This window comes from Canis lupus, chromosome 20 (assembly GCF_003254725.2).
Source record: "Canis lupus dingo isolate Sandy chromosome 20, ASM325472v2, whole genome shotgun sequence".
Taxonomy (NCBI): Eukaryota; Metazoa; Chordata; class Mammalia; order Carnivora; family Canidae; genus Canis; species Canis lupus.
The window spans coordinates 46407859-46434678 of NC_064262.1; the positions used below are offsets into that span (position 1 = coordinate 46407859).

At 52.3% G+C, this 26820-nt stretch overlaps 1 protein-coding gene across 13 annotated transcripts in view; it reads left to right on the forward strand.

The window, feature by feature from the left end:
* The window catches only part of EPS15L1 (epidermal growth factor receptor pathway substrate 15 like 1), a 96711-nt gene extending 74941 nt beyond the window's left edge, over positions 1 to 21770 (forward strand). For 6 of the 13 annotated variants that reach the window (XM_025457895.3, XM_025457898.3, XM_025457899.3 and 3 more), the window contains 4 exons: positions 1599 to 1731; positions 3876 to 3923; positions 15941 to 16146; positions 21150 to 21770. In XM_025457895.3, the coding sequence (XP_025313680.1) occupies positions 1599 to 1731; positions 3876 to 3923; positions 15941 to 16146; positions 21150 to 21296 (534 nt within the window). In that variant the 3' untranslated portion in view covers positions 21297 to 21770. Of the gene's footprint in view, positions 1 to 1598; positions 1732 to 3875; positions 3924 to 15940; positions 16147 to 21149 lie in introns of those variants that run through there. The other 7 variants (XM_025457900.3, XM_049098020.1, XM_025457902.3 and 4 more) reach the window with 5 other exon arrangements.
* The last annotated feature ends 5050 nt before the right edge of the window (positions 21771 to 26820 follow it).

Below are 26820 nucleotides of genomic sequence, written 5' to 3' on the forward strand. Positions count from 1 at the left end.
ATAGGCTGTGTTGCCTCTCTCTGCCTCAGTTTCCCTGTGTGTAAAATGGAGCGGGTTGTTGGGAAGATGAGGTGAGAAGATCAGCACAGAGCCAGCATCTCCTACCCTTGAGGGTCCTAGGAGCTGGTAGAGGGGAACCAGGATGCCCAGTGGGGTGCCCAGCAGCCTTTCCTGCCCACCCCCCATACTAGACTGGCCACCTCTTTCCCTCCTGAGAGTAATATCTATGGCTGTACCTGAGGCAGAGGTTGCCAAATCAGGGTCCCTGTGACCACATTCTGGAGGAGAGGGAGCTATGTCCTGTGACCGGATCTCAGAGTGGAGACGGAGGGTCTTTCACTATCACCTGAGCTGACCCATCTGTGGCTCATCCATCTGCTGGTGGAGGTTTGTCGTGCCCAGCACTGTGCTGGCATTCAGGATATGGGGTGCCCACAGAGACAAGTCACAGCCTGCCACAAGCCCAGCCAGCAGATGTGCTGCTCCATCACCTGTGCCCACTCACAGCAGATGCGGACAGGTCGGGGGCATGTGCTTATCCAAGTTCCACTGGGATGTCAGGTGGCACAGTTGGCAGGAAGGGGTATCAGAGATAGCTCTAGGAGCAGCAGTGAGATCTGGTCTGGTCAGTGTCTGAGGGAAAGAGGGGTTTGGGGTGGATGGGATAGACTGAACTTCCCAGCTGGAGACCCTATGTGCGTGGGGCCCTGGAAACCAGGGTGCAAGGGGTTCCAGGGATTGGGGAATTGTTAAGGGGGTGGGGGTAGCTGCAGGGGTGAAATGGAAGAATTGGGTAGTGGGGGGCTGTGAGTAGGGCCCCGTGTGCTTTAACAAATACTCTGGAGGTTACCTGTGGGCCCTGGGGCTGTTAGGTGTACGTACCTACTTGTCCTCTCTACCCACCCACCCACCTGTGCATTTCTCTCCTGCTGGGATGACATGGCCCGATTTGCATTTGAGATGGGGTTGGGTAGGGGCAGGGGTGGAAGGTCCAGGCTGGAGGAGCCTGACAGGCAGCCAAGGCTGTCCCAACTGGAGTGGGGTTGGGCTCCAACCAAGCCACTGTGTGGGCAGCAGCACCCATGGGCCACCTGGGGGCGAGGAGGTCATTGCTGCCATTCTGACCCAGTGCCTGGAACTGCCCTCACTGACCAGAGGTAGCAGCACACAGGCCAGTTACTCAGCCCAGAGATGGCACAGGAAGGGATCTGCAGCCAGTGCAAGGGTGAGGATGGGGCCTCATGAGCAGGAGGCCCAGGGGACCCTGGAGTCAGGAAAGACTTAATATCCCTGTGTGGGTAGAATGGTGTGTGTGTGATAGGGGACACCGCTCATGTGATATAAGCTGGTTGAGGCAGAGGGTGGCTTGCCTGCTCTGTTGGCTGGCTTGCCCCTCACAGGCCAGAGGACCCTGGCTCCTGAGGGTGGAGGAAAGCAGAGGTCTCGTGAGAGACTTGGGTCCCGTGGGGGCCGTGCCGTGGAACCCAAAGGGTTGGGGCCTCACCAAGGCTCTCGGTACTTGAGCATTGGCTGAATGGACATCTGTTGCCTCCATTTTAATGATTATTTTTGCCTCTCTTTCATGTCCTCTTTTACAGCCCCCAACTTCTGGTCCTTTCACCTCCTCCTTTGGAGGGGCAGGATTCTCAGATGACCCCTTTAAAAGTAAACAGGACACTCCCGCTCTGCCTCCGAAGAAACCTGCTCCTCCACGGCCTAAACCGCCCAGCGGTCAGTACGCTTTCTTCTCTCACAGCCGCCTGCCCACCGTCCAAGGACGGCATGGGGAGGGGAACCAGGGGCATCTCTATTTACCAGCCCAGAGTGGAGCAGATGCTGGGGGACCCGCACTTGGAGCAAGAGAGTCTCCCTACTGCTTAGTGGCCTGGGTCCTCACACAGTGCGTGCCTGGGGCACGCCTGCGATCCCACCCACCCTCACCCTATCCTGGGGCCCTTGGCTCTAGGCTCAGTGTGAGCCTCCATAGGGGGCCTCTAGAAAAGACTGGGCTCAGCCCTTGGGGCGGCAAGGTGTGTAATCAGGATCCAGTGGCCTTTCTGACCTTCCTCCACCCCGAGCTCTTTCCCAAGTTGGCTGAGGCCACCCCCTCAATCTGGTGCTTCCCTACTGGTTAAGGACTCAGAGTGGGGTTGGGACTGGGGGTCTTCTTTGGCCGTCTGATGCAAGAGGAACCAGAGGGCTCTGAGCTCCCTTCTGCTTGGCTCCTGCCCAGTATCTCTCCAGACAGCTCCAAGCAAGGGGCCACCTCTCCTGGCTGTGGCTGGTGCTACCGATCTCTCTTGATCTTGGCCCTGGAGCTCCACTCTCGGGAGAGGGCCCAGTTATCCTCCTGAGGATGCTAAGGACTTTGAGCTTGTGCAGGGGCTGTGTCTTCTATGATGGCCATAGGCCAATAAGTCAGGTTGCCAGACTCAAAAGGAGAAGGCTATTGCTTCAAGTGGCAGTGATCCATTGCAATTTGCCAGCCCCACATCCCCAACCCCACCCCACCCCGACCCCGCTGTGCAATTTTTTCTTGGTGTCTTGGCTCCAGGCTGTCTCACTTACGCTGTCCCAGACTGGGGGTGGCCGCAGGAGACCCACATGCTCTCTCAAAACCTTGGTCCTGCCTGAGCTAGCTGTGCCCTGCGCTTGACCTGGGGCTCCACTTGATGGCCCCCATGAAACTCTCTAGTTACAGGTGGTCATTGGTCCCAGGGCCTCCAATCATCCTACATGAGATCTACCTGTTGAAGTCCTCTTTTTAGTAGAGATGAATGGAGGGGAAGTTATTAAGAGGCTGCCTGCCCACAGTGCCCCCTTTGGTGACCCTAAGGGGACACCCCTGACAGTCTCCTAATGGCAGGGCATCGAGCTTCCATGCTCCTCCTGAAAGATGGGAGCCAAGGCGTGCATACACATGCCTGCATACACACGTACACACATGCATGGATTCCTGCTTGCGTGCATACGTGTGTGCACATGTGCTGATATACTGCTCATATATGCAGATGTGTGTGTGCACATGTGTACATAGTTCCATGCACCATCACATGTACACATTCTCACAGTGCTTACTTGCACACAGCATGTATACACACTCTCATGTGAATGTACATGTGCACACCTGCACACACAGGGCCATGCAGTATTTGTCAGTCCTCAAGGAGATACTCCATGTGCTCGCTAGCAGGTGCAGAGCTTCATGCGTAGGGTTTCTTGGAAACTCTTATTTCAGCCGCTTCCCCTTCCTTGAACAGTGCTGGGTCTACTTTTGAAGACCTTCACTGTCCCCTCTCCCTTGTATTACCCTCTGCAAGCCTCCCCACCTCATTTTGGCTTTTGTTTTTAATGTATCGTGCATGGACTTAGAGAGCAGAGAAGCCATCCCCGTCTTGGGACGTTTGGGCCTGAACCCTGGAGAGTTTCAGGCTGCTTTGCTCTTGGCTCTGGGTCACTGCACCCTTGCTCTGTCATGGCTGGTGAGGTGCCATGTGCCCCCAATATCTTGTTTACATCCATGGACTCTTAGGAAATACTTGTGGAACTGTTCCATAGCCAGGTCCTAGCAAGACCCACAAGATAGGACAGATACTATGATGCTCTTTTCTCAGAAGAGGAAAGGGAAGTGAGAGAGGTCACATGGGCCACCCGCTATCACATAGCAAAGTGCAGCAGGGCCAGCCCTGGACTCAGTGACCTGCTCCACCTGGACCTCTCCACCCCCATCTTTTGTAATGAGAATCAAACCATGAGGTTCAGAGTTCTCACAAGTTCTAGAGAATGGTTGATGCATGTGCAGTGTTTATTCTATAAGTGGCCAGGACATACCTGCGTGGAGGTCTAAATGTCTCTCATCTGATTCTCTTACCTAGAAGCAATGGCTGATCAGAAAAACTCTGCGCTGTACACACTGCTGGGTGGTAGGTACAGACCGTGTGGTGATTATCGTTTGACCAGCTTCCAGTGGTGGCTCTGCTGTGATTTCATACTAACCTCTAACAACATGGAAATTGCTGCCCATGCAGATGCACCCCATGCGTGTTGACCTTTTAATAAGTTGCATTTGGGGGAAGCGTTTGGTTCTTTCGGGGGTGCAAAGGAAGGTGTCTGCCCCACACTGCTCCTCTGATGGAATCAAGACCCAGTGTCGCACACTGCCCTCTCCATCCTTGTCCATGGTGCACAGAGCAAGGCTGCTGACTCCCCGGAGCAGCCCAGGAGTTAGCTGGTTATTAGCAGGACAGGGCAGCAGTGCTGGAGGAAGTCCTGCTCCAAGCAGTCTTTATGAAAACACAAGGCACAACTCTTGTTTTCTTAGCTGTTTATGATAGGAAGCAGCCAGACTGATGGCCAAGTTGTGTTGTTTTGTTGTTTTTGTTTTTTAAGAAAACAAAGTCCAACAGTTTGACAGGGAATAGATTGTGCTCCTTTGCTCTTCTCACTAACCTGGCCTCCTCCCTCACGGAGAGGCCATGTGGCCAGCATGCTGTAGTGGCTGTTGCCACCTGGAATGCCATATGATCATACTCAGGGGCCTTCCTGGCATGTGGAGGGAGCTGCAGCCCTAGCATGGCAGAGTGGGGACAAGGTGAAGTGGGTACCCTGCTCGGGGGGCCCTGCAGCCCTCTTGATGGAGCCTTGATCCTGTGGAGATCTCAAATGGACAGACGAGACTGCCTGGAGAAAATGGTTTTTTTCCACAGACCAAACACAGCTTCAAACCTGCACTCAGAGAAACCAAGGTGAAGGGACAGCTCTTCCATAGTCTTTAGAACGCTGTCAGGCCTCTGTGCTTGGAGGTCACTCCGATATGTGAGGCCACTAGGATCTAAGAAGGTTCAGGATCTGATCAGGTTCAGTCCATGTTTCTGGATGTTGGAGCCAGGGCCTGGGTTTATGTTCTGACTCTGCCACCATCTCCTTGGGGGACTGTAGGCAAGTGTCTCAACCTCACCAAGCCTTGGTTTCCTTGACGGAACGTGGGACCAGCTCTGGCCTAGCAGGTGACCGTTGGGGTAAAGTGCCTTTCACAGTGATTACCTGTGATGTGATGTGTGTGACATGTATCCTCATCCTGTCCCTACGGTACCGGGACCAGGACACAGGTCCTTCATCCATAAAAGCCCCTTTCCCAGGGGCAGACAGGCTAGGGCTGAGGCAGCCATATGCACACAGGGTGTTACCAGGGGACTCTTTTTCCCCACGAGATTGCAGTTTGGCAGAAATCTTTGCAGTTGAAAAAGTCAGAGCAGGGGTACTTGAACTTCAAAGAGGGCTCCAGGGTCCTTCCTCTCTGGCGAAGCTCAGCCATAGTCACTTGTCCAGGACCAAATGCACATTTGGGTCTGAGTCACGAGTGGCTTTGTTTTTTAGGTACCACCTCTTGTATTCTGTAGCCTGCAGTTTTCACATTCTATGCAAGCTGTTTTTGTTTTTAAAAACTTGACCAAGCTTTACATGACAAGCGATAAAGTCACGTAAGTGTCAGCCTGTTCAGTCATAGTGGGGCCCCCCACCCGACCTGGGGGCCTCACGGAGGTTCCCTGTGGAAGGAGTCCTGGCATCCTGCATGTGTGACTAGAGCAGCCCACTGCTGGCCGTCTGCTTTCAGTGCTAAACATGGAGTTCTTGGCTTGACCCAAGCTAGAAGGCATACCCTCGGGCCATCGAGAACCACCCATGGGGGGCACACCCGAAGCTCTAGTGTCCGCACTGAGTTCTATGCGCTCGGAGCTCTTTTCTAGAAAGGTCTATCAAGGTATTGGGTAACTAGCAGGTGCCTGTTTGGGGGAGAGAGAATTGGTTTCTTCCAGGCAGATGCAAAACAGGCCCCACTCACAGCCTCCGAAACCTGTCAGTTAAAGCGGGCACTGGCACACCTCCCCCAGGTAAACAGTGGTGTATTTTCTGCAACGGATCAGAGACCGAGATCAGTCAGAACTCACCGCTGAAGAGTTTCTAGGTAAAAGTTGTTGATTTGCAAAGGGAGAAACAGATTTTTTTTTAAGGGCAGGAAATGGCTGTGTGGGTGTCAGTGATTGGGCCTCCGCACCCCAGCGACAGATAGCGGGATCCTGCGCCCGGCCCCACCCTTGCCACTTCCTGCAAGTGCAGCCCTGCGTTCGGTCCCTGCAGCGCCCGGGTGACACCAGCTCGCGGGCCCTCACCGCTAACCATCCAGTCACCTTTAACCTCTCCGCAATTTATTACCCTTTTATTACTGCTAATGACCTTTTCACCTCCAGAATAAAGCTGTGCACATGCCTGGGGTGTCTTTTTGCCCCTCTGCTCCCTCCCCTCAATTCTTCCAACGAACACAGGAAAGCAAGATAGCATTTAATCTGTGTCCTGTTTTAGTCAAATGATTTTCAAAAAAAAAAAAAAAAAAAGAAGTGCTGTCTACCCTAGAACGTGAGTCCCCTCCCACACCTGTGTGTGCAGATGCCACACAGGGCAATTGTGGCTTCTTGCTTCATGCGGTTTTCTGGCCACCGCCCACCTGCAGGCCACCCCACTTGCCCATGGGTCACCCTGCCCGTCCTGGGGGAGCTGCCCCATGGGACTTGGGCTAGGAGGGAAGCCCGCATTCCTCTGCAGTGCCAACCCATGTTCGCACTCGGCCCTCGGTGTGTGCCGCAGGGCCAGGCTTGGGGGGAGCCCAGGGTGGCCATCCTTCGCCCATACGGGTCCGACCTCTTGTTTGCTCAAGATCCAGTTTTAAAATGGCTTCTCCACTTGAGCCGTGCGGTTAGCACCTCAGCCTTGAACTTAACTACTTTAATTCCGTTCCCACGATGCTTTCAAAGAGATAATTCGGTGGGTACTTGTAAAGTTCTAGAATGGGACGAGAGTGGTTCACTGCCATCACAAGAAGCCTGGAAAATCCCAGCACTTGCGGACCAGCCGGTGTCAGGGTGCACCAGCGGAGTGGAGCCCTCCTTGCCCGCACACCACCTCTGCCAGCTGGGGTGGGGGGGGGTCTGTGTCAGGCCTGGGGGTGACGCCCTGGTAGCGCGAGCTCGCCGCCAGCCCCGCTTCCAGCAGAGAGAGAAACACCCTCTTCCTCCCAGCCTCTTCCTGGTGAGATGCCTGGAGACGGACTATTCTTTGGGGAACATTTCTGCTCTGCAAGGTCGGCTTCGTTTGAAAATAGAAACATTTGCCTATTTTAGCACACGCCCACCCTCCTGCACCCAGGAGGGAAGATTGAGTAGGAGTTCAGTGACACAGTTGTCACCCCTTGTTCAGTGGTTTAGGGTCTTGGAGCAGAGGAATCAGAGGCTTAGCCAGCCAGGCTCCCGGGGTGCTGTGGGGCCTCAAGGTGGGGGACAGACTCAGAGCTCCGGGGCCTCCCCCATCCTGCATCTCTGTGTGAACAGATAGGAGCCACCGCCCTACCGCCGCCCCTGGCCCCTCCCTAGCCACCTTGAGGGCCTCTTGTACCTGCCACCAGATCCCCCCTAACCCCTCAGTTCCATCTGTAGCAATGTGAGGGAGCCGAGGAAGATGTGCCCAGTGTGGCCCCTCATCCCTTTCTCAGATTCAGGAGACCCAGTCAGCCTCTCTTTGCCGGCCATTGTCAGCTGAAAAACAGCACATGCCCATGCATGGGATTGATGTGTGGGATGCAGGGGAATCTGTACAGAGCAAGAGTAGGGGGGCCCCCGATCTGCTAAAGGCTCTCCTGACTGCTTCCAAGCCACCCCGACAATGAGAGGGAGCTCCTGATTGGCTCTGCAGATCCAATGCATGCACACCTTTTAATTGTCTTTCAGACCCGCTGCGTGAGACTGGTGATTTTGTGAACTGTGGATTCGATACCTTTGTGCCTGTGCAGAGGTAGCGCTTTGACAGCTTTGGAGCTCCTCTGCAGGGGGTAGCAAAGGCTGGGCCGCCTTGGTCCTGTGGCACAGACCCAGGGCTCCCCCCCGCCCCCCCGTCTGGCTGCTGTGTGGCTACGAGTGTCTCCCTGTCCTCCAGGGCGCCCTGAGCCCCCGGGATGGAGACGGGGTTGGCACGCAGGGCTGCTCTGGCAGAATGTGTCGAAGGCAAAAAAAAAAAAAAAAAAAATCAAAGAACAAATGTGATTTTTTGAAAAAGCAGAACTGTGAGACCTGCAGTCGGTATTGTTTTTGTTGTAAAGACAAATTTGGGATTTGTAAATGCATTTGTAAATCATGCATTTGTAAACTCTCTTCCCTGTTTTTGCTCAGAACTAAAGGAAGCTTTTGTTGAAACTTCTCGTAAACTGTGTCCCACTCCCAGTGATACTTGTCTTTTGAGGACCCCAAAAGCATGGCCACTTTTCTTCCTCCCTCTTTTCTCTGCTCTCTTGTCGTGGTGGGCTGACCCTGCATCCATGGGGCTCGGCACCAAGTTTGCTTCCATGACCTTTGACCACCTCCAACACCACATAGGCTGAAAAACATATTGGTCGTGGAGATGCCTGGTGGGTAATAGTAAATATTTGTTCAGCTTTTCTCAACAATTCGGTACCAAACCTCATCCTGTTCCCTTCAATGCATTAAGCAGATTTTCTTAAAATTCAGTAAATATTTTTAGTGGAAAATCTCAACGCTGTGATGGTGGGGACCTCAGATTTTATCTGCCAGGGCTGTGCTACTTGGCACGGCTTTGATCTGCCGGGTTTGCCTTCCCTCGCATGTGCATCAGCGAGAGCGAGCAGGGCTGGTGTCTGCAGGACTCCTCACTTACAAGCTGTTAACATGGTCCCAGGTGTCCTATTTTGAGAAGTTAGCTTCCCTCACTCATCTGTGTCCCACCGTAGGCAGGAGCCAGAGGGAAACACAGATATATGTTGGCAAAAAAAAAGGTCTCTTTCCATAAAAGATGCCCCAGTGATTATGAATTTGAAAGGTAGTGCTCTGGACAGCCTGCTTTCTTTCTCCCCATGTCCCCCCGCCCCCTAGTTAAGCTTTCCTGCCGAGGGCTGGGGGCAGTGGGGACAGCGGGTGGGAAGGGAGAAGCTAAGGAAACAGGGTGTGTCCCCTCCGCAGCCGCGGTTCTCCCGTGCAGTGTGACAGTCAGAAGCCTGGCAGTTGTGTGAGGGTCCATGCTGTGGAGGATGAGTGGCAGTTGCGTGGGTGTCCCCTGTCGTGGAGGGCCAGTGACAGCTGCGTAGGTGTCCCATGTCGGGATAAATGGCAGTTGTGCAAACGTCCTGTGTTGTGTAGGGTAATAGCTAAGGTGGGGCAGCTGTCCTGACCACAAGCCCTTTGTTTTTTATTTTTTTGTTGTGTTTTGTTGTTTTCGTATTTATCTCTCATCTACAGAAATGTAGTTGCATTTTCCAACTATGGCCCTGAATTTTATAAATAGAACCCAGCAAGTGTCCAGTTGGGATGAAAACAAACTCACGGTTAGATGTGTATTTTCGATATCTTTACCCATCAGATTTATTGAGACCCTAAGTCACCCAAAACCTCTTTGTCTCCTAATAAGTTAAAGACTTTCGAACAAGGGAATCTACCTTCTTTCAGAGTTTTGAGTTTTGCAGTTTTTCAAATGTGCATTCCATCATTTTTTTCCCAACGGGCGGACCAGGCTCTTGGGGACCATTCCCGGACAGCGGTTTCCTGAAAAGCGTGTTGGGAAAGGCGCAGCGAGAGGGAGCTCTGCTGCCAGACACTCACTCGGGAGCACCTGCTCAGGAGCACCTGCCTGGGGCCCGGCTGCTTCCTCGACCCAGGGTGCCTGCAGTATGGGGGCTTGGGGACACGCATGGCCTTGAAAAGTTAAATAGGAGAATTAAAGAAATTTTTTGCCAGGGTGGAGTCGGCCACCGAGTTTTTTTTTTTTTTTTTTTTTTTAACAGCACACGCTGTGGTAAACCATCGGGTTCATATTGTTTTTGCTAAAGGCAGTCCTGTGTGCGGTTTCGGTGCACCGCTTGGGTAACTGTTGAAACTGCTGCGGTTTGAAATAAGCCCTATTTTGCCTTTTCTTCAATCTTGCATTCCTCTCCCCTATTAATGAGGAAGACTATGAATATTGGGGAGTCACTCTGGGGGGCAGGCAGCAGTTTCCAGCCCCTAGGGGGTCATCACTCTGTTGGTCCTCACTCCCCACCTTCCCACTGCTGAGGGGTCAGGTGGCACCCCGGCCCCGCGTGGACATCTAGGAATGGTGGTGCCACGCCTACCACATGGCTTGTGCGTCGGGAATCACCCCCAGGAGCTCTTGCAGCAATTTTTAAAAACTGATTATCGCTGCCTCCTCTGAAATGTGCCACAGTCCACATCTTTCCTATTCATGGTACCTGGAGCCGCAGAAAGCCTTAAAATGACAGTGAGTTCGCTCAGGGGCACAGAGGCAGCTGAAAATGACTTTGTCACGTTTAAGATAACCTATACCCAGAAAATCGGAAAAACGAGTAAGGCGTTAGCAGAAGTGGTTACGTAAAAGCAGGAACTACACCCAGAATGTTTTAAAAGTGCAGCTGCTAAAAATAAATGGGGGTGCAGAGTAGGAAGTTTGGACTGAGGGCAGTCAGGGTGTGCGTTTCTTGGCAGACAGCCTCTGGTCACTAGCACAATGTCAAGCCAAGCCAGGGATGCCATCGATTTTGCACGTGTCACGTCCAGTAATTCAGCCTCTGTGCCAAAGCACAAAAACAGACAACCGAGAAAAAAAACGTTCTGTTTCTTTTTTTCCCCTCTGAAATCAAGAGCAGTTGATGTGCCCTGGTTTCATATTAACACAGTCATGATTTCTAAATAACAACGGTTTCAGCAACGGAGCAAGACCAGGCCCCAGCAGTTTTGATGTGAACGGAGCTTTTCATCTCCCCGATCACCTCTTGGCTTGTCAGAAACCTCAGCTTGAAATCCTAGCAGGCTAGAATCTGAACCCCCCCCCACAAAGCAATTTAAAAACCACAACAAACCCAAACCAGGGTGGGGAGATGTTCCCAATTTAAAAGAAGGAAAGAGCACAGAAGTGGGTGATACCTTTGAACATTTGGACTGTTGTGCTCACCCTTGGGGTTGGGCTGGGGTCAGCTGGCCCCTTTATCCCTGCTCAGATATCTGCCCTTTGGACCAGACCCTACAAGAAATGCTCCAGGAAGTCAGGCAGTTGTCTACCTGGACTTGCTGTAGAACCAGGAGCTGTGCCACGCCCTGAGATTTTTCAGCCCGTCCCCAGAAACTCTACTTTTTCCTGTATCAGAAGTTTTCTGTTTGGTCTGTTGTCATTTTAGTTTTTTATTAAAAAAAAAAAAAAATCAACCCAAGAGTACATCAGTGAATAATATTGCTCTTTCTTGCAAAGGAAGGAAGCCAAATGCCTTATTCTTTCCTAGCTCACCAGAGGGGTTCCCTGAAAGGGCCTCAGGTCCCATGGGACAGTCCTGTGGCTCTTGTATGGCAGCACCTGGCCCAGAAGGAACCCCCCCACCCCCACTGAGGACAGGGATTGGCATTTACTTGTATCAGTGGTTGCTGAGCCCCACCTATGAGGAACTGACCCTCACATGTGGAGGTCAGACCAGGAAAGTCCAGTGTCATGGGAAGCAGACAAGGCATGGGGAGCCCTGCAGGGGAGGAATGAGCCCTGGGGGATGTCTGCCAGGGTAAGGGCGAGGCTGCATGCCAAGGCAGGGAGAGACCGGCTGGGCTGGATGGTACAGGTGGTCAGGCAGTGGAAGTAGCTACAGGAAGGAGGCTGGGGGTGGCCAGGCCATGAGGACCATGCATGCTTAGGTCGGCATCCCTTCCTCATGCAACCTGATCCTATGTCCCCAGCCCTCAGGACACCGTCCCCCTATGGCACCCCTGCCTATGGCCTTGAGAGTCCTTGCACATACCAGCTAAGTGTGCAGATGAAGGACAGTGTTCTGGGCCCTGAAAAGGCTGCGAGTGCCCCAGGAGGCCCCGGAGTGCCCTTCACTCAGGAATAAGTGTATCTACCTGCGATCAAGCCTTGGGTAGTGCCGCCACGGGTGTGGAAGGTGAGCTGGAGTCGGCCTCCTGGCAAACGCCACAGGGGACCTCTCCTGAGGCTGTGCATCTTCTCTTGGGGTGGCACCTGGTATGTGGCACTACTCCACAGTGGGGAAAGAGGGTACTGAGAGGTGTTTGAGGAGACGGGATGGGCAGGTGCCTGTGAAGCAGACCATGGGGAAGGTGACGTTTTCTGGAGGCTGCAGGTGCCACCATGCTGCACACAGAGCTTCTGAGTGACTCTGTCAGAGCTGCAATCCAGGGTCCTCTGTTTCCTTTGGGGCCCTCCCTGGGGCCAACAGTATCCTTCAGTGTCCCAGAAGGGCCTGATCACCTGGCAGTAGCATGTGTTGTGCTCATTGCCTGGCAGGTGCCTGAGCTTAGCGCCTGCTCCATATCACCAGTATGCGCGGGGTTCCTGCGAAAGACCAGGGAGTCACTATTTGTGCCCTTGCAGGCCTTACATTATCCGAGCTGCTCAGCTCTGCTGTTGTGGCATGAAAGCCACCATAGAGTGCACACAAATGAGTTGGCCCAGCTTACTGGCGTTGGCATGCCTGTAAAACTTGAGTTACAACAGTGGGCAGCCGTGTCGTGGGTCGACCCCTCCTCTGGGTGACCACTCTGGCAGCCCCACAGGGTGGCCTTCCCCTGACCCTGTGTGAGTGAGCTCGAGCTGCCAGAGCAGGGCCACGGGCTGTGCAGCTTAAACAACAGAAGTGTGTCCTTATCTCGTGGCTCTGGAGGCTGGAGGGCCAAGATCAGGGCGTTAGCAGGGCTGCTCTCCTTAGCTGGTAGCTGGCCATCTTCCCTCTGTGTCTTCACATCCTCCTCTTTCTGTGCATGTCTGTGTCCTAGTCTCCTCTTCAAATGGAATCACCAGTCTTAGTGGACTAGCACCCACCCATAGGACCTCACTTTGACTCAACTACCGTATCAAAGACCCCATCTCCAAACAGTCTCATTCTGAAGTACTAGGAGTAAAGACAACGTTAGGAATTTGTGCAGTTCAAAGATGCAGTTCAACCCATCACAACCCCTGAGTCTGGGAACAAGGTGGGGGTGGGTGCTGCTGTGCTGTTCCCCGTCTTCTAGCGGTAAATGTGGCCTGCCCCAGGACTAGGCTGGAAGAGATGAACAGGGGGACAGGAGTGCACAGGGGCTTCCTCAAGAGGGCAGTAGTTGGGAGTGCTTCCTGGGCAGAGGGACCAGCCAGATAAAAGCCCTGAGTTGGGGGAGTTCCCAGGAAAGGAGGTGCCACTCAGGCCCTGGAGGGCTGGTGGAAGATGAGTTTGGGAAGAGTTTGGCATGGGTTGTGGAGCTTTTGGAAATCACCACGAGATGGCGGAAACATGGGCCCAAGGCAGGGTGTGGAGGGGGGCAGGGGGCAGAGGAACTTGCACTGTGGACAGCAGGGCCCCAGCCTCACAGAGCTTACATTCTGTTGAGAGTAGAAATACACATGTGACATAAGGACAGAATGTCACTATGGCTGCAGAGCAGTAGACAGGGAAGCATCTCAGCCAGAAGGGGAGAGGGGCAGCCTCCTAGTGTTTGGTATCCACAAGGGGAAGGGCCTCCCAAGCCTGGGAGCAACAGATGCAAAGGCCTGAGCTAGGCAGAGCAAGAGGTGGCCGTGGTGGTAGGGCAAGGGGCAGGTGGATGAGGCTGCTGGGTGGTATTTCTAGGGCAACCTCAAGCCTTTGGGAGATCCAGGCAGCGTGAGGATCAGCTCTATGTTAGAAGACCACTTTGCTGGGTGGGGATGGCCTTCCAGGCAGGAAGCCGAGAAGAGGAGCAGCCATTGGGCAGCCTAACTGACCTATTGGCTCATCCCTCAGGCCAGGGAGTAGGCTGGCTGTGCATAGTGGCCATGGGGGAGGCAGGTCTTCAGGGCCAGTGGGACAAGCCAGGGAAGCTGTGGCAGGCACCCAGAGCACCCTGCTCTCTGTAGCCCGGGGGGCACTGGGATCCAGAATGGGGAGGAGGTGGGAGAGTGAATGTCAGGGAGGAGCATTTGGTGCTGGAGAGAGCTTGAAGATCTGGGCTCTGTCATGGATAGAGGAGGAGATACCACTGGTAAAGACTCGACTGGTACAGAAAGTGGGGGCGGCACCCCTAGGCCTTCGCTTTGACAAGTCATTTGCTGTGGGAGAGAGAAATCCTAATTCTTGTTGCATGGTGTCAGTGTGGCCCACCTAGGGGCTTTGGCAAAGGCTTTCCGTCAGGGACCCTTCTAGCTCACAGGGCCCACCCACCATGGGGCCCCATGTATGCCTATGATTCAGCTGGAGGCCACAGGGAGAGACAGTCCTATGCTTCAGCCTCCCCCTCTCCCTTTCCTTCTCCCCCTGCCTTGGTCCACGAGAGTCCTACTGGTACTGCCTGGGGCCAGCAGGGTGACCGAAAAGGTACAAGGTGCCAGAGCAGCCTCAGAGTGGGGCACAGGTCATGCTGCTCAGAGGAGCGCTGTGCATCAGACCCCTGCCTCTTCCTTCCCGCTTCACACATAGGAAACAGGCCATCTAGGGCCGAGGTGCTTGTCCTGGTTGAGGTCTTGGAGTTGAAAGAAGCAGAGGCAGGCTGTGGCTCCAGAGCTTCTAGGAAGACACCTTGGAGCCTTTGGAAATGTGGCATCAGAGAGAATGGTTTTAAGAGCTGGGCATGGAGATTGAGAGCCAGGTGGTCTCTCTAGCTGGCAGGTCATGTGGCAGAGGCTGGCTGGGTGAGGAAGGCAGGTGTCCCAGGATCAGGTACCCCTTGGGGCTGGGGGGATTTTCTGGATGTGCACCTAGACGTCCAAGGTCATATGTGGAATGCGGCCCGTGGCTTTTGGGTTCTTTGTGCACATAGTTTTGAAATTGTAAGAGTAACCATAAGCAGCTGGACTGACAAATTGGAGTCTCTAACCTGGGGCTTGGACTACATCCAATATCTCACTCTTGGTGCCCCAACCACCCTGGCCAGCCACTGGACAAATGAGTGGCTTCGGGCAGGAACCTGGCCTATGAAACTGGCAGATACTGGAAGCTCATCAAGTGTTGGCTAGGCAGGCCTGGAGAGGCCCCTGGTTCCCAGTGGAATGTTCCGGCACATTGGCAGGACTTGTTAGGAGAAGCTACCTACCCTCAGGCCACTGCCCCAAGCATGGTCTCATGACCTTGGTTCCCTCTAATTCTGAGCCCGTCTATCCCACACATGTCCGGCCATCATCTGCGTTGCTAGGACCCAGGCATTCTAGTGCCACCTCTCAGCAAGAGCCCAGAAAGGCCCAAACCCTGCCTCCTGGAGCCACCTGCACCAAAAGGCAGAAGCGGGAGCTAAACACAGATCATAACCCTCAGGACAGCTGAGGCGGTTGTCTGGTGAGCTGCCTCTAGACCCTCACAACCAATGCTAACTCTTTCCCATATTGTGAAACTAATCACTCCTGTTAATTGCAAATACCTCTCCACCTACCCGCCCCCCCCCCATTCCACCCACCCCGTTTTTTTTTTTTTTTTTTTTTTATTGTTAGAAGCTTGCAGTGTGTTTTTCTGCTCAGCCATGACTTTTTTTTTTTTTTTTAACTCATTGTGATAGTAAATGTGTTGCCTCACTAAAATGAGTCCCTTTGAAACATGCCTGCGTGTAAACTCGGTAAAGACAGTAAATTTTAGCTGAGCGGGGTGGGGAAGAGAGGGAAGGGGGCTGTCTGAAGTGGTTTTCTTGTATCGCCCACAACTCCGTTAAGCCTCCGAGATAAGGTGAGAGTGAAGCGAGATCCATCCAGGATGCCCCTGGGATCTGTCCCCCCAGCGAGCCACATCCTGGCCCTTTCCAAAGAGGGAGAGGGCATCCCTGCCAGCTCTCGCTGCCCTCCTCCTCAGTCAGGACTCTGTTCTGTCCGTGGTCAGTAACTTGTTTTTCTTTTTTTTTCTTTTTTCTTTCTTTCTTTCTTTTTTTTTTTTTTTTTTTTCTCCTAAACTTTCCAGGTAAAAGTACACCTGTAAGCCAGCTTGGTTCTGCAGACTTTCCCGAGCCCCCCGATCCATTCCAGCCACTCGGGGCTGACAGCAGTGACCCGTTCCAAAATAAAAAGGGGTTTGGGGACCCGTTTAGTGGAAAAGATCCATTTGCTCCCTCCTCTTCAGCTAAACCTTCTAAAGCCTCTTCCTTGGGCTTTGCAGACTTCACCTCTGTAAGTTGAGTTCCCTCCGCGCCACCCCCTCCACCCTCGGCTTTGCAGCTTCTTTGGGGTTCTTTTTTTTGTCTCTTTGAAACAGCAAGCCTGGTTTATGTCTCCCGGTACCTCCATGCTCTCATTTGTGTTATTTATTCTGTACTGCTACTTTGTGTAAGAAAAACAGTTTCTCAATAAAAAAAAAAAAAAAAAAAAGAAAAGAAAAGAAAGAAACGAAAAGAAAAGAGCTACAGTTTGGATACTCTGTGATAAGGGCATGTTCTCTTCCAGCAGGGTGGCTAGATGTACCTGTTTCCGCCCTCCCTGGTAGACTGTATCATTTCTGCGGCCCGGAGGCCGTTGTGTTGATGGATTTTTGGAAGCTGAGGGGTCAGATGCTTCTGAAGTACACACACAAGATTGCAGAAGTCCCATTAGGGTCTCACTGTCCTCAAAAGGGTCTTTGGGCGAGAGCTGTGATGGTCCCACTCCAGGGCATTTTGAGCAGCAAGTGAGAATCGAAGGACCCTGGCAGGGCATGCAGAGGAAGAGCAATTTGATTTTTTAGAATGTATTTCAGTTCCCAGCTATGATGGAAAGAAATCCAGCCTGGAACAACTGCTCTGAAGCCCTTTTCCCTCTGCCAAACCAAAACCCTAACCCTCATGGAGCCATTTAGCAAAGCAAAGTGCCTTTTCAGAAGCTAATCCTGGGACTTGGAAAGCCTGGCTGTTGTTTCTCGGTGTGCAAAACATTCTGGATTGTGAAACGCTGTCACTGGGGGGTGTTTTTGGTACACCTTCCTCGGTACCAAGAACCTTATTCTCAGAGAGCTTCAGATGTCATCTTCCCAGAATTGGTTTCACCATCCGTTGTGCACTGTTTTTACATCCTAATTTGCAAAGTCCTTTGTTTCCTGGTTCGGTTCGGGGTGAGATATATTGTTTAATAGACGCTCCAGCTCCTAGAATCTCTCTTAAAACCAGATCTGCCCTGGCGGGGCCCAGTGAGTGCCTGATGCACTTCAGATCCACCTCGTGTGCACAGCTATCCTGTGTCTTACTGCAGTTGCCCAAGACACCACACATTCCTGGCTCTTGGCGACCTGTAAATATTTTACGACTGCAGTTAGCTCAATTTTGTTGACAGCCAGTGCACACCGTGGATGTATCCAAATGGCGACGTTATTAATAAAAGCCAAAAACAAAACCCGCTTTATCTACAGTTTCTTAAATAGTACTGCATTTGTGTTTTGGTGGAAAAAAAATTAAATGCCGATGAGAGAAAGAGAGCTATTCACGCATGATTCAGGTACTCTGTTTTGGGTAGGGACGAGGGGTAAGTAGATGTGATTGGTAATTTGGAGAAATAACTATTCTCTTTCTGAAATGCAGGATTCTGTTTGTGTTTCCCCCCTAACCCTCACCCTGATGGCTGGTTGGGGGAGAATATTTAAAAAAAAAAAGAAAAAGAAAAAAAATCCCAGGTTTTAAGCTATCATTTGGCCCACTATTTCTGGTCATTCCAGAAACATTCTCAATATTGAATCCTTGTTTCCTAGTGGTGGGTCAGATTCTGCCTTGTTGGTACCCCTGCTGTTCTTTGTTTAAAATCACCTTTCCTGCTTCATATGCCCCAGTTTTCCCAGAGGAAATACCCAACAATGAGATTTTACCCCTCTGATAGGATGGAGTGTGGGATAGGCAGGACACCTAACTGGTTTGATTTTGTCCCCTTCAGTCATACCATAGTTCAAAAATGGTCAACCTGTCCCACTTCAGGGCACTTGGGATGTCTTTGCATTTTTGTGACATCCGGGGATGCAGTCCATTGGCCAGTGGGCTCTGGTTTGCTAGACCTTGGAGGTTTGTGCTAACTCAGAAAAGGCCAGAGTTGGTCCCTCCGGGTTGTAGGTTTCCTCAAGTAAATGCTGAGAGGTCTCTTGCTGCCCAGTAGACTGGCACCATGACTCTTTCAGTGTGAATGTTCTAAGAGAGCCCCCAAGACATGTTGTTACCCATGCATAAGCAACGTGGTCCACGTTGGAGTCCAGGGAAGCTGATGTCACACGCGTGTGCAGTCCCCCCGTTGGCGCCCTGGTCCTGCCATTCTGGAAGCCTCTAATTTATGAGCCCTGAGTTTCCATCAATGGGTTACTTGTGCTTGTAGCTAGTCACAGGAAACGTCTCCAAGATTTCTTAAAAAACAAGACTTTCTGTCTCAGGCAAATGTGTTTATTAGGAAGTAGCTTTTATAGGTTAGCAAAACGACTTTTTTCCGGAAGTTTGTGTTAAGAGCAGAGCAAATCTCAGATGGGATGTGCTGTGCTGTGCACCGTTGGACAAGTTGGATGCGATTCTCACAGCATAAGTGAGCCAACGGGAGGTGCTGTCGGATGCCTCAGGCCCCAGTGAGGAATGGCCCCGGGTGCCTTCGTGCAGTCTTCTGAATCCTGGATTTCTGCTGAGAGGCTGCTAAAGGAAAACCGTGTAGCATCCTCCCCGAACACGGGAGATGCTGTGGCAGGGCGGCATTCTGTGCCCCGCTGTCTCAGCTCCAGGAAGGCGCCGGGGTGAAGCAGCAGTCACCTGCCGTTCACGGAGTGGCAGCTGTACCCACAGGCGCCCCAGGTTCCGGCCATCACGATGCATGCAGGTTGGAGAATCCGAGTGGCCTAGTCAAGGGGTCTCCACTGGGGCCGAGAGAGGCCTTTGTGCTGATTGGAGGCCCAGAGGGAGCTACAAGCAACCCTCTCCCTCCAGGTCGTCTCACGGACACCACGGTCCAGCCTGCTTCTCCAGCACGCACAAACAGCGCATGCTCGGTGCAAGTCTCCAGACAGGATCCAGAAGCCGGCCCCAATCCAGTCTGCTCTGAAGGCATCTGGAATGTTCCTGTCAGCACATTTCATTTGAAAATGGGGACCCCTTGAGCAGGAGGCTCTGCAGTGACATCCTGAGACTCTGGGGCTGGGCAGGAATCATAGTGTGGCCACATGATCTCCACTGATACTTGACCCCTCCTGGCCTGGCATCCAGGCTGTGGCTGGATCACCCTGGGCATTACTTGTCAGCCCCCTCCCTCCCCAACTGGGCTGACAAGGGCGAGGTCCCTGTCAGCCATGCTGTCCTCTCCTGCCGCTGTCAGCAGCACCAGGGAGCTGTTTCTGCCAGTATTTGTGGTTTTTTTCCCTTGTTTTTCTCCTGATGAGCTGTTGGAAAAACCCCAGGGAGTGTGAGGGTGGAGGCTTGCTGTGATGGGCGGTGGCAACAGGAGGGGTGAGGGCTGCATTCCATGGAGTCCTACCTGGAGACCCATCAGCCCCAGAATGCTTCCTGGCTAGTTTCTCTAAGAAACTGGAACTCAGGCTTTCTTCCTGGGGACAGCTCGTCACGCTGACCCCACACCTGTCCCCACCTGACCCCTAAGGCCACGTGGAGGAGGCCTCCTCTCCTGCCTCATCTCCTTCTCCCGGCCTCATGTGGTCCAGATCAGGCTCCCTTCACCGCACCCCTCCACCCACCTGCGCACAAACCCCTGGCAGTCTGGTCCCTCCCACCCTGTGCTCCATTTTGGCAGCACCAGGCTTGGGTGCTCGACACCCCCCACCCACTCCTACACTCACAGAGGTGCCCTGTTGCCCCAGCCCTGCAGCTGTAGCTGACTGCCCCCCACCCCAGACCCAGAGAGAAAGTCCAGCCTACTGAGGGCCCAGGTTCTGCAGCCACTGCCCCCATTTCCCCAGGCCTCCGCGTCCCCACCTGCCAGAGGAGCTCACCTCCCAGGTTGTCACTCAGGCTCTCAGTACATACGTGAAGAAGTAGTCCAGAATTTGTCGTGCTTCCCTCCCCGATGCTCCCAGTGGGGTCTGTACAGGCCTCCGTGAAGCCTGTGTCGAATTGGGATTGTTTGTATGTCTGCTCCCAGGGGGTGCCTTTCAGAGGACCGGCCTGCCTCTTTCTTTGGTGTCACCTGGGGCTCCGCAGAGAGCTGGCCAAGCCGGTGCAGAGGAGAGAGATGCAAAGGGAGGCCGAGCCCGTGGACAGGCCGCAGCTTTGCTCTGGGGCGTGGGGCATGTGACTGGGGCTCGTGGGGGAACCAGAGACTCACACCAGGGGAAGAGCACATGAGGTCTAGCTTTGCTTTTTTTTTCCGTAGAGCTAAGATACCTTGAATGGTTTGAAACCACCCATCTTGGTGTCAAAATGGTTTCCTCCCTTGTTTGAAAATATATATATATTTTTTTTTAACTGAACCTTTTGGAAAAAGGACCTCAAGAACTCCCGGATGGATCGGCAGCATTAATGCCAGGGCTTCTATAAATGTTGAAGTAGCTGGTGGCTCTTAGTGAGTCTGGTGCCCCCCGGGCCATGGCTGGGGTAAAGAGGCCACATTCAGGACCGTGTCGTCCGTGCACGTTTAAACGCAAAGCCGTGCGCTGCCCGAGCTCTCCGGTCGCAGCGCCTCCCACCCGCTGGTGTCGTCGGCCTGCTGGAGGCTCGCTGTTCGAGCTCCTCGGTTCAGCTGACCTCTGCTCCACGGCCGCTCTCAGAGATGCCCCCACCGTGCCCGGAGAGGAGGCCAAGCGGAGCGGGGACCTGTCCCTCACCCTGTGAAGCCTCGGAGACTCTGACCCGGGGCTCACGGGAACTCCCCGTGTCCCCAGACTGATGCCTAGCATTGCCTGCTTTGGTTTCCCGCAGGGGGCCGGGTGGCTGGTTTCTCTGAGGTCCGAGGTGGTAGTTGGGGTCAGACTCAGCCCTGTTTCTCAGTGCATGCGACTGCGGGTCAGGACTGGGCCATGCGTGTCCCCTCCCGGCTCCCAACCAAGACCTGGGCTTCTGGCTTTGTCTGGTTTTCACGTGCACGCCAGGCAGCCCCACCCCGCCCAGTGCCCCCAGCACTGCATTTCCCTGCACCCTGACAGCACGCGAGGGGCGTCCTCGGGGCCCGGCCCCCACCCCTGAGCGGCAGGTTGCAGCGCCCAGGCCAAGTAACCCAACCTCCATTTTCCTTTGCAGTTTGGCAATGAGGAGCAGCAGCTGGCGTGGGCCAAGCGGGAGAGCGAGAAGGCGGAGCAGGAGAGGCTGGCGCGGCTGCGGCGACAGGAGCAGGAGGACCTGGAGCTGGCCATCGCGCTCAGCAAGGCCGACATGCCCGCCGCCTAGACCCCGGTCAGCGGCCACGAGCGCCAGGCGGGACGGCCGCGGGGGCGGTTATGCAAAAGGAGAAAACTCAAGTCTATCTATACACACATACACACGCACACACACGCTCACAGTGGTCCCCGTTCGCGTTGTGACATGTCACAGCCACTGTTATGTCAAGGACTCGCTGGTCGGAGGGCCTCGGGCTCTGGGGGCTCGCCCAGCAGAGAGGCCCGGAGAGGTGCCTGCAGACGCTCCTCTCCGCGGTGTCCCTGTGGAGTGACAGCACCGGGTCTTCTTCCTCCACCTGGAGCACAGGACGAGTAGAGGAAGCGCGGTGACTCCTTGCCTTTCATCTGCTCGTACCAGCGCCCAGGCGCACCACCCCCATGCCTCCCCGACTTCCCTTCGGAGACAGACACCTGGGCGATGTATGCATTCGTTGTATAAAATTAAGTTTGAATGATTAATATAAAATATTTTAATACAAAACAATCTTTTTTTTTCCCCTTTCATTTAAATATTATTTTCCTTGCAGTAACCTTCACGTGTGGTGTCACAGAGGCAAACCAGCCCCACAGTGGGTGGAAAACCAGATGGAACATTCTTGCTTAAATCCTCAGTGTTTGAGCAGCTTCTAGGGCCACAGAGCCAATTTGGGAAGTTTGTAGGGGGCACCCCAGGATACAGAAGGTCTCTGAGATGGTTGGTAGTAACCTCACTGTCCCTAGAGCAGGTGGCCCTTGGTAAGGGCCCTGCAATTGGAAGAAAGATTCTTGCACAGTTCACTGAGGGCTGGTCTACATGGGGGGCGAGGCCACTAGGCAGTCCTCATACCACGAAACAAACCCATAGTCAGGGTTGGGAGGTGGGAGTTAGCCATTTGAACTCAGCTGAAATCCCCTAGAACATTCCTGAAGCTCGGACATCACTGGGGATGAGCTCAGGAGTTGCCAAGGACGTTGCAGATCTGCCCAGCTTTTCTTCTCCCTGTCCCCAGAGAGATGAGACACCCCAGGTCATCTTCTCTCAGACAAAGATGATCAATCTTTTGAATCTGAGCAGCCTGGGCACAGCCTTCATCCTGAAAAATGTGGCAGAGAGCCTCTGACCCCCAAGGCTGCGCAGGCTCGGAAGGGGAGGAGCCGGGGACGCCAGGACGGCAGGCCTACAGTGTTCCCCGCCAGGATTAGCCTCTTTGGGAAATCTCAGGGGACACGGCCCCAGCCCCTCCTGGTGGGGTGGATGCTGAGACCCTTCTCTGTTCTGTGTCTCTGGGCCAAGGTCCCTGCTGGCTTCCCTTCCCCAGCCAAGGTGGAGCTGCTCACCCCCGCCCCCTGCATGCTGCCTCTCTGCCGCCTGACTCCACGGGCTTTATCGCACCCGGGGAATCACAGGTATTTACCAACTCGTTTTTACATTTTAATAAACTTGACGTTTTAGACAGTTTTAGATTTGCAGAAAAATCACAAAGATAATACAAAGGGGTTCCCATAAACCCCGCATAACTTCCCCTGTGCTGAACACGTTAACATGGTATGTTTGTTAGAATTCATGAATCAATACTAAGAAATTACTATTAAGGTCACACTTTATTCCGTGTTTTTAAGTTTTTGTCCCAGGACCCCCACTGTGTAATGTCTAGTTGTCCTGTTTCCTAGGCAGGAGACCTGCTTGTCTTTGCGGACCCACTTGTCTTTGCAGACCGTGGCAGTGTGGAGGCGGCTGGGCAGGTGCCTCACAGCATGGCCCTCGGTTTGGCTTGTTTGAGGTTTTCCTCCTGCTGGGACTCGAGGTGACAGGTTGGGGCTGAGCACAGAGGTGAAGTGAGTCCCCATCACCAAACACCATGTCGCTGCGGATGTTAACCTTCATCTGAGACAGACGGGCTTTCCAAAAGGCAGCTTTTCAGAGCCAGGTATTCGGTGACGTAGACTCATCTCAGGGTGAGGCTGAGAGGACACCGTGAATCGAGGTAGGGTAGGGGATGTGGAGATCACCCCAGACAGTCCGGGCCCTTGGAAATTGCCCATTTCTGGGCGATTTTTGGACGAAAGGCCCCCAAGATTCCCTGGTGCCCATGAGACAGCCTTGCTTCTCCGTCACCAGCAGTGATGTGGGCCTGTGGGCTCCCTGAGCTCTGATGTGCGCCTCATCCTCTCTGGAAGGGGGAGCAGCTTCCAGTATGTGCCTTGAGATGGTTCCTAAGGCTTCCTCCAGCTGAGGTGGGACCATCGTGTATCCCCTTGGGGAAGTCACTGTGTCACCATCCCCAAGCTGGTCACGGCTCCACGCTTGAGTACAAGGTGAAAAGCTCACGGTTTTTGGGGTGATGCAACTTGCATCCTTCTGTCCTCAGAGCCACCTTACAGGTGAGGCGGGAGAGGTGAGAATGCATTTTCCTGATGGAAAAACAGGCTCAGTGTCTGTGCTCATTTGCCCAGAGCCCCGAAGCCCTGGAGAGGTGGTGGCTTGGTGTTCTGCTCGCCTTAGGAAAGATTTGTTTCATCTTGCCTGCTGCTTTTTTATGTATGCACTGCCACGCAGAAGAGGTACAGAGTCTCTTTATGTCTTAGAAATGGAGGGCCAGGCACTGAATTAGGAGTTCTTACCCAGAGGGGTGCAGTGGGCTTCAGGGAATCCTTGAACCCCAGAGAATACATTTGTGTATTTCTTCTTGTTTGTTTTGTGGGGGGTGTCCTTGAAGTTTTCATGCTGTCGGCAGCGGTTCTCAGACCACCACCACCACCACCCCAAAAAGGTTATAAGCCAATTTTAAATCCTGTTTCCTTTTTCCCCAGCCTTATACACACACTCATGGATACTCACACACAAACACACACACCTGCTTGCTGTGCAAATAACCGAGCCTCAAATCCACCGATACCATCCCAACTCCCACAGGCTCTCTCTGCCTCTTCCTTGGCAAGGAGCACACACTTTCCTGAAAAAAATAGTGTCCAGTATGAAAGCATTTATTATGAAAATCTCCCAACATAGTAGCAAGAAGAGTACCGTGAATACCCTGTACATGCGTGGCCCACTGTCACAGTCCACCACCTTCCCTCCCCCAGTCCCTTTGCAGACAGGCTGTAAAGGCTATTCTGTCCCCGTGTCACTTCATCCTTCCAGATTCAAGGACATGTCACTCAAAAAGGTGGGCACCTTCTCACACAGCTGCCAGGCCACGATCACACCTACAACTAAGAGTCACGCCTTCCTTCCCTTTAGTCACATCCTGCACGTGAGCGTCGACTTTTGATTTGGTGACATCACTGATGTACTGGCCGATGGCTGGAAGCCTGCCCCCTTAGGAGGTGCCCCCCCACCCCGCCCCACTGCAGGTCCCACCTGTGGCAGCTGCTTCCCCACCTCCTTGCCCACCTGCCAGTGACCCAGCTCCGGCTGCAATGGGGCCAGAGACCAAGGGTTCAGGGTACCTGGTCTGAGCAGCCTTTTGTAAAAGGTTGACTGTTGGTCTGCAACTCGCTCCAAGTAAACGGAATTGCATCTTCAAAGCCAATTGCATTTAAAAGGACATCCTAATCCTGGAACAGTTGTGGAAAGCTATTTTTAAAACAGGAAGCGTCTGAGAAACAAAGACCCTGCCTCTTGAAATAATGGAGTAAATATTTCTGCCCCCTTATCAGATCTGGTTCCTTTGAAACATGGTTCTTTTTTTTGTTTTGTTTTTTTTCCCCAAATTTTCCCCAGTAAAAGTTACCAGGAGCCGTACAAATTGTATCATGAGCTGTTGTTGGAAAAAACATAAAGGGAAATGTGATCCTTATCACCAACTTATTCCAGAGAAATTACGTGATGTGTGCTTGCATGGCTCGGGTTGTGTTTATGTTTAGTGGGTTTTTAAATATCTCTTTGATTTGCTTTCTGGCGGCTGCGCTGTGTGCACTCTGCTTCATGACCTTGAGCAAGCTACCTAAGTGCTCTGGGACTCACTTTCCTCAATTAGCCAAGGAGGTTGGACTGGACAACCAGTGGAAGACCCTCCTTGCTTTAGAAGTCTGAAAATTATTATTCAAGGCCGTAGAAAGACATGTATTTTAGGATTTCAGGTACCATAAGAAAAGAAAATGGAAATCGTCCCACTAACCTCATCTTTACTTAAAATATTTTGTGCACATATAGACAGCAATGTTGTATTATGATCACCGAACATGGTAAGAGACTAGAACGTAATTATTCCAACCACTAAAAAGAAATTACAATTAAGTCATGCAGGGACACCTGGGTGGCTCAGTGGTTGAGCGTCTCCCTCCGGCTCGGAGTGTGATCCCAGGTCCAGGGATCGAGTCCCACATCGGACTCCCCACAGGGAGCCTGCTTCTCCCTCTGCCCGTGTCTCTGCCTCTCTCTCTGTGTGTCTCTCGTGAATGAACGAATGAATAAGTAAGTAAATAAATAAATCAATCTTAAAAAAAATAAACCCAAACAATTAAGTTGTGTAAGAGGGGTGCTAATTATTGCTACAATGGGAATCATATTATAATATATAAGTGTATCTATCAAATTAACATGTACACCCTACACTTACACAATGTTGTACAAATTTACATAATGTTATATGTCAAATGTATTTCAATAAAAGTATTTTTCCATGCATCAAAAAAATCGAAAAAATATTTTTCCACTCTTGATAACCATTGAATAGCTAAGGGAGAGATACTAGCTTAAATAACGTGTATGTGTGTGTGCGTGTGTATACACTATTGTATATTTACTACCTATACTATTATATATACTATTATTATACAATTACTAGCTTGACATAATAGACTATTATGTATAATAGTAATACTCATATATAGTACATATAACATCAATATCACTACATTGTGTTGATAATAGATATCAAAAATAATTATATATATCTTATAAACTTTAAAAAACCCAGTACATTATAAGAAACCCAAGTTTAATAAATGAACAATTCTATGACCTTGCAATGGTTTTCCTACAACTGACCTTCAACCTTGGGAGTCGAGGCCCTTTCTGAGGACCAGAGCACAAGGACTTTTGAGATAGTGGTCTGTAGTGAATATTGTTTCTTTGTACTAAAGACAAAGGGCAGAGTTTCCATTCCAAGAGCCAAAAAAAGACCCAAGATGAGATGGAGCCATTGTTCAACCATAAACACACTTTTCAAAGGAAACGAGGATCTTGGTTCTAAGAGAACAGCATGGAAGACCGGAACTGGGATTCATTTCCGGTTCTAGATCCTGGGATAAGAGACCTATGGCTTCTCTTCCCCTAGGGGAGACCAGGGAAGACACAGCCGTGTGAAGAAACCATGGGTGTGCTGGGAAGGACACAGCCTTGAGTCAGACTTGATAGATCTTGGGGTGCCCACTTCACCCCTTGGAGTCATTGCTCCTCCTCTGTAAAGTGAAGATAATAACTCCATCTCCCCAGGCTGTTCTGAGAATCCATAGCTGAGTTCCTAGCACATTCTATGTGCTCGAGCTAGAAAGAACAGTAGTAGGAGTTTTGTTATCTAGTTTGTTACCGATTGTGGTTTTAAAAAAAA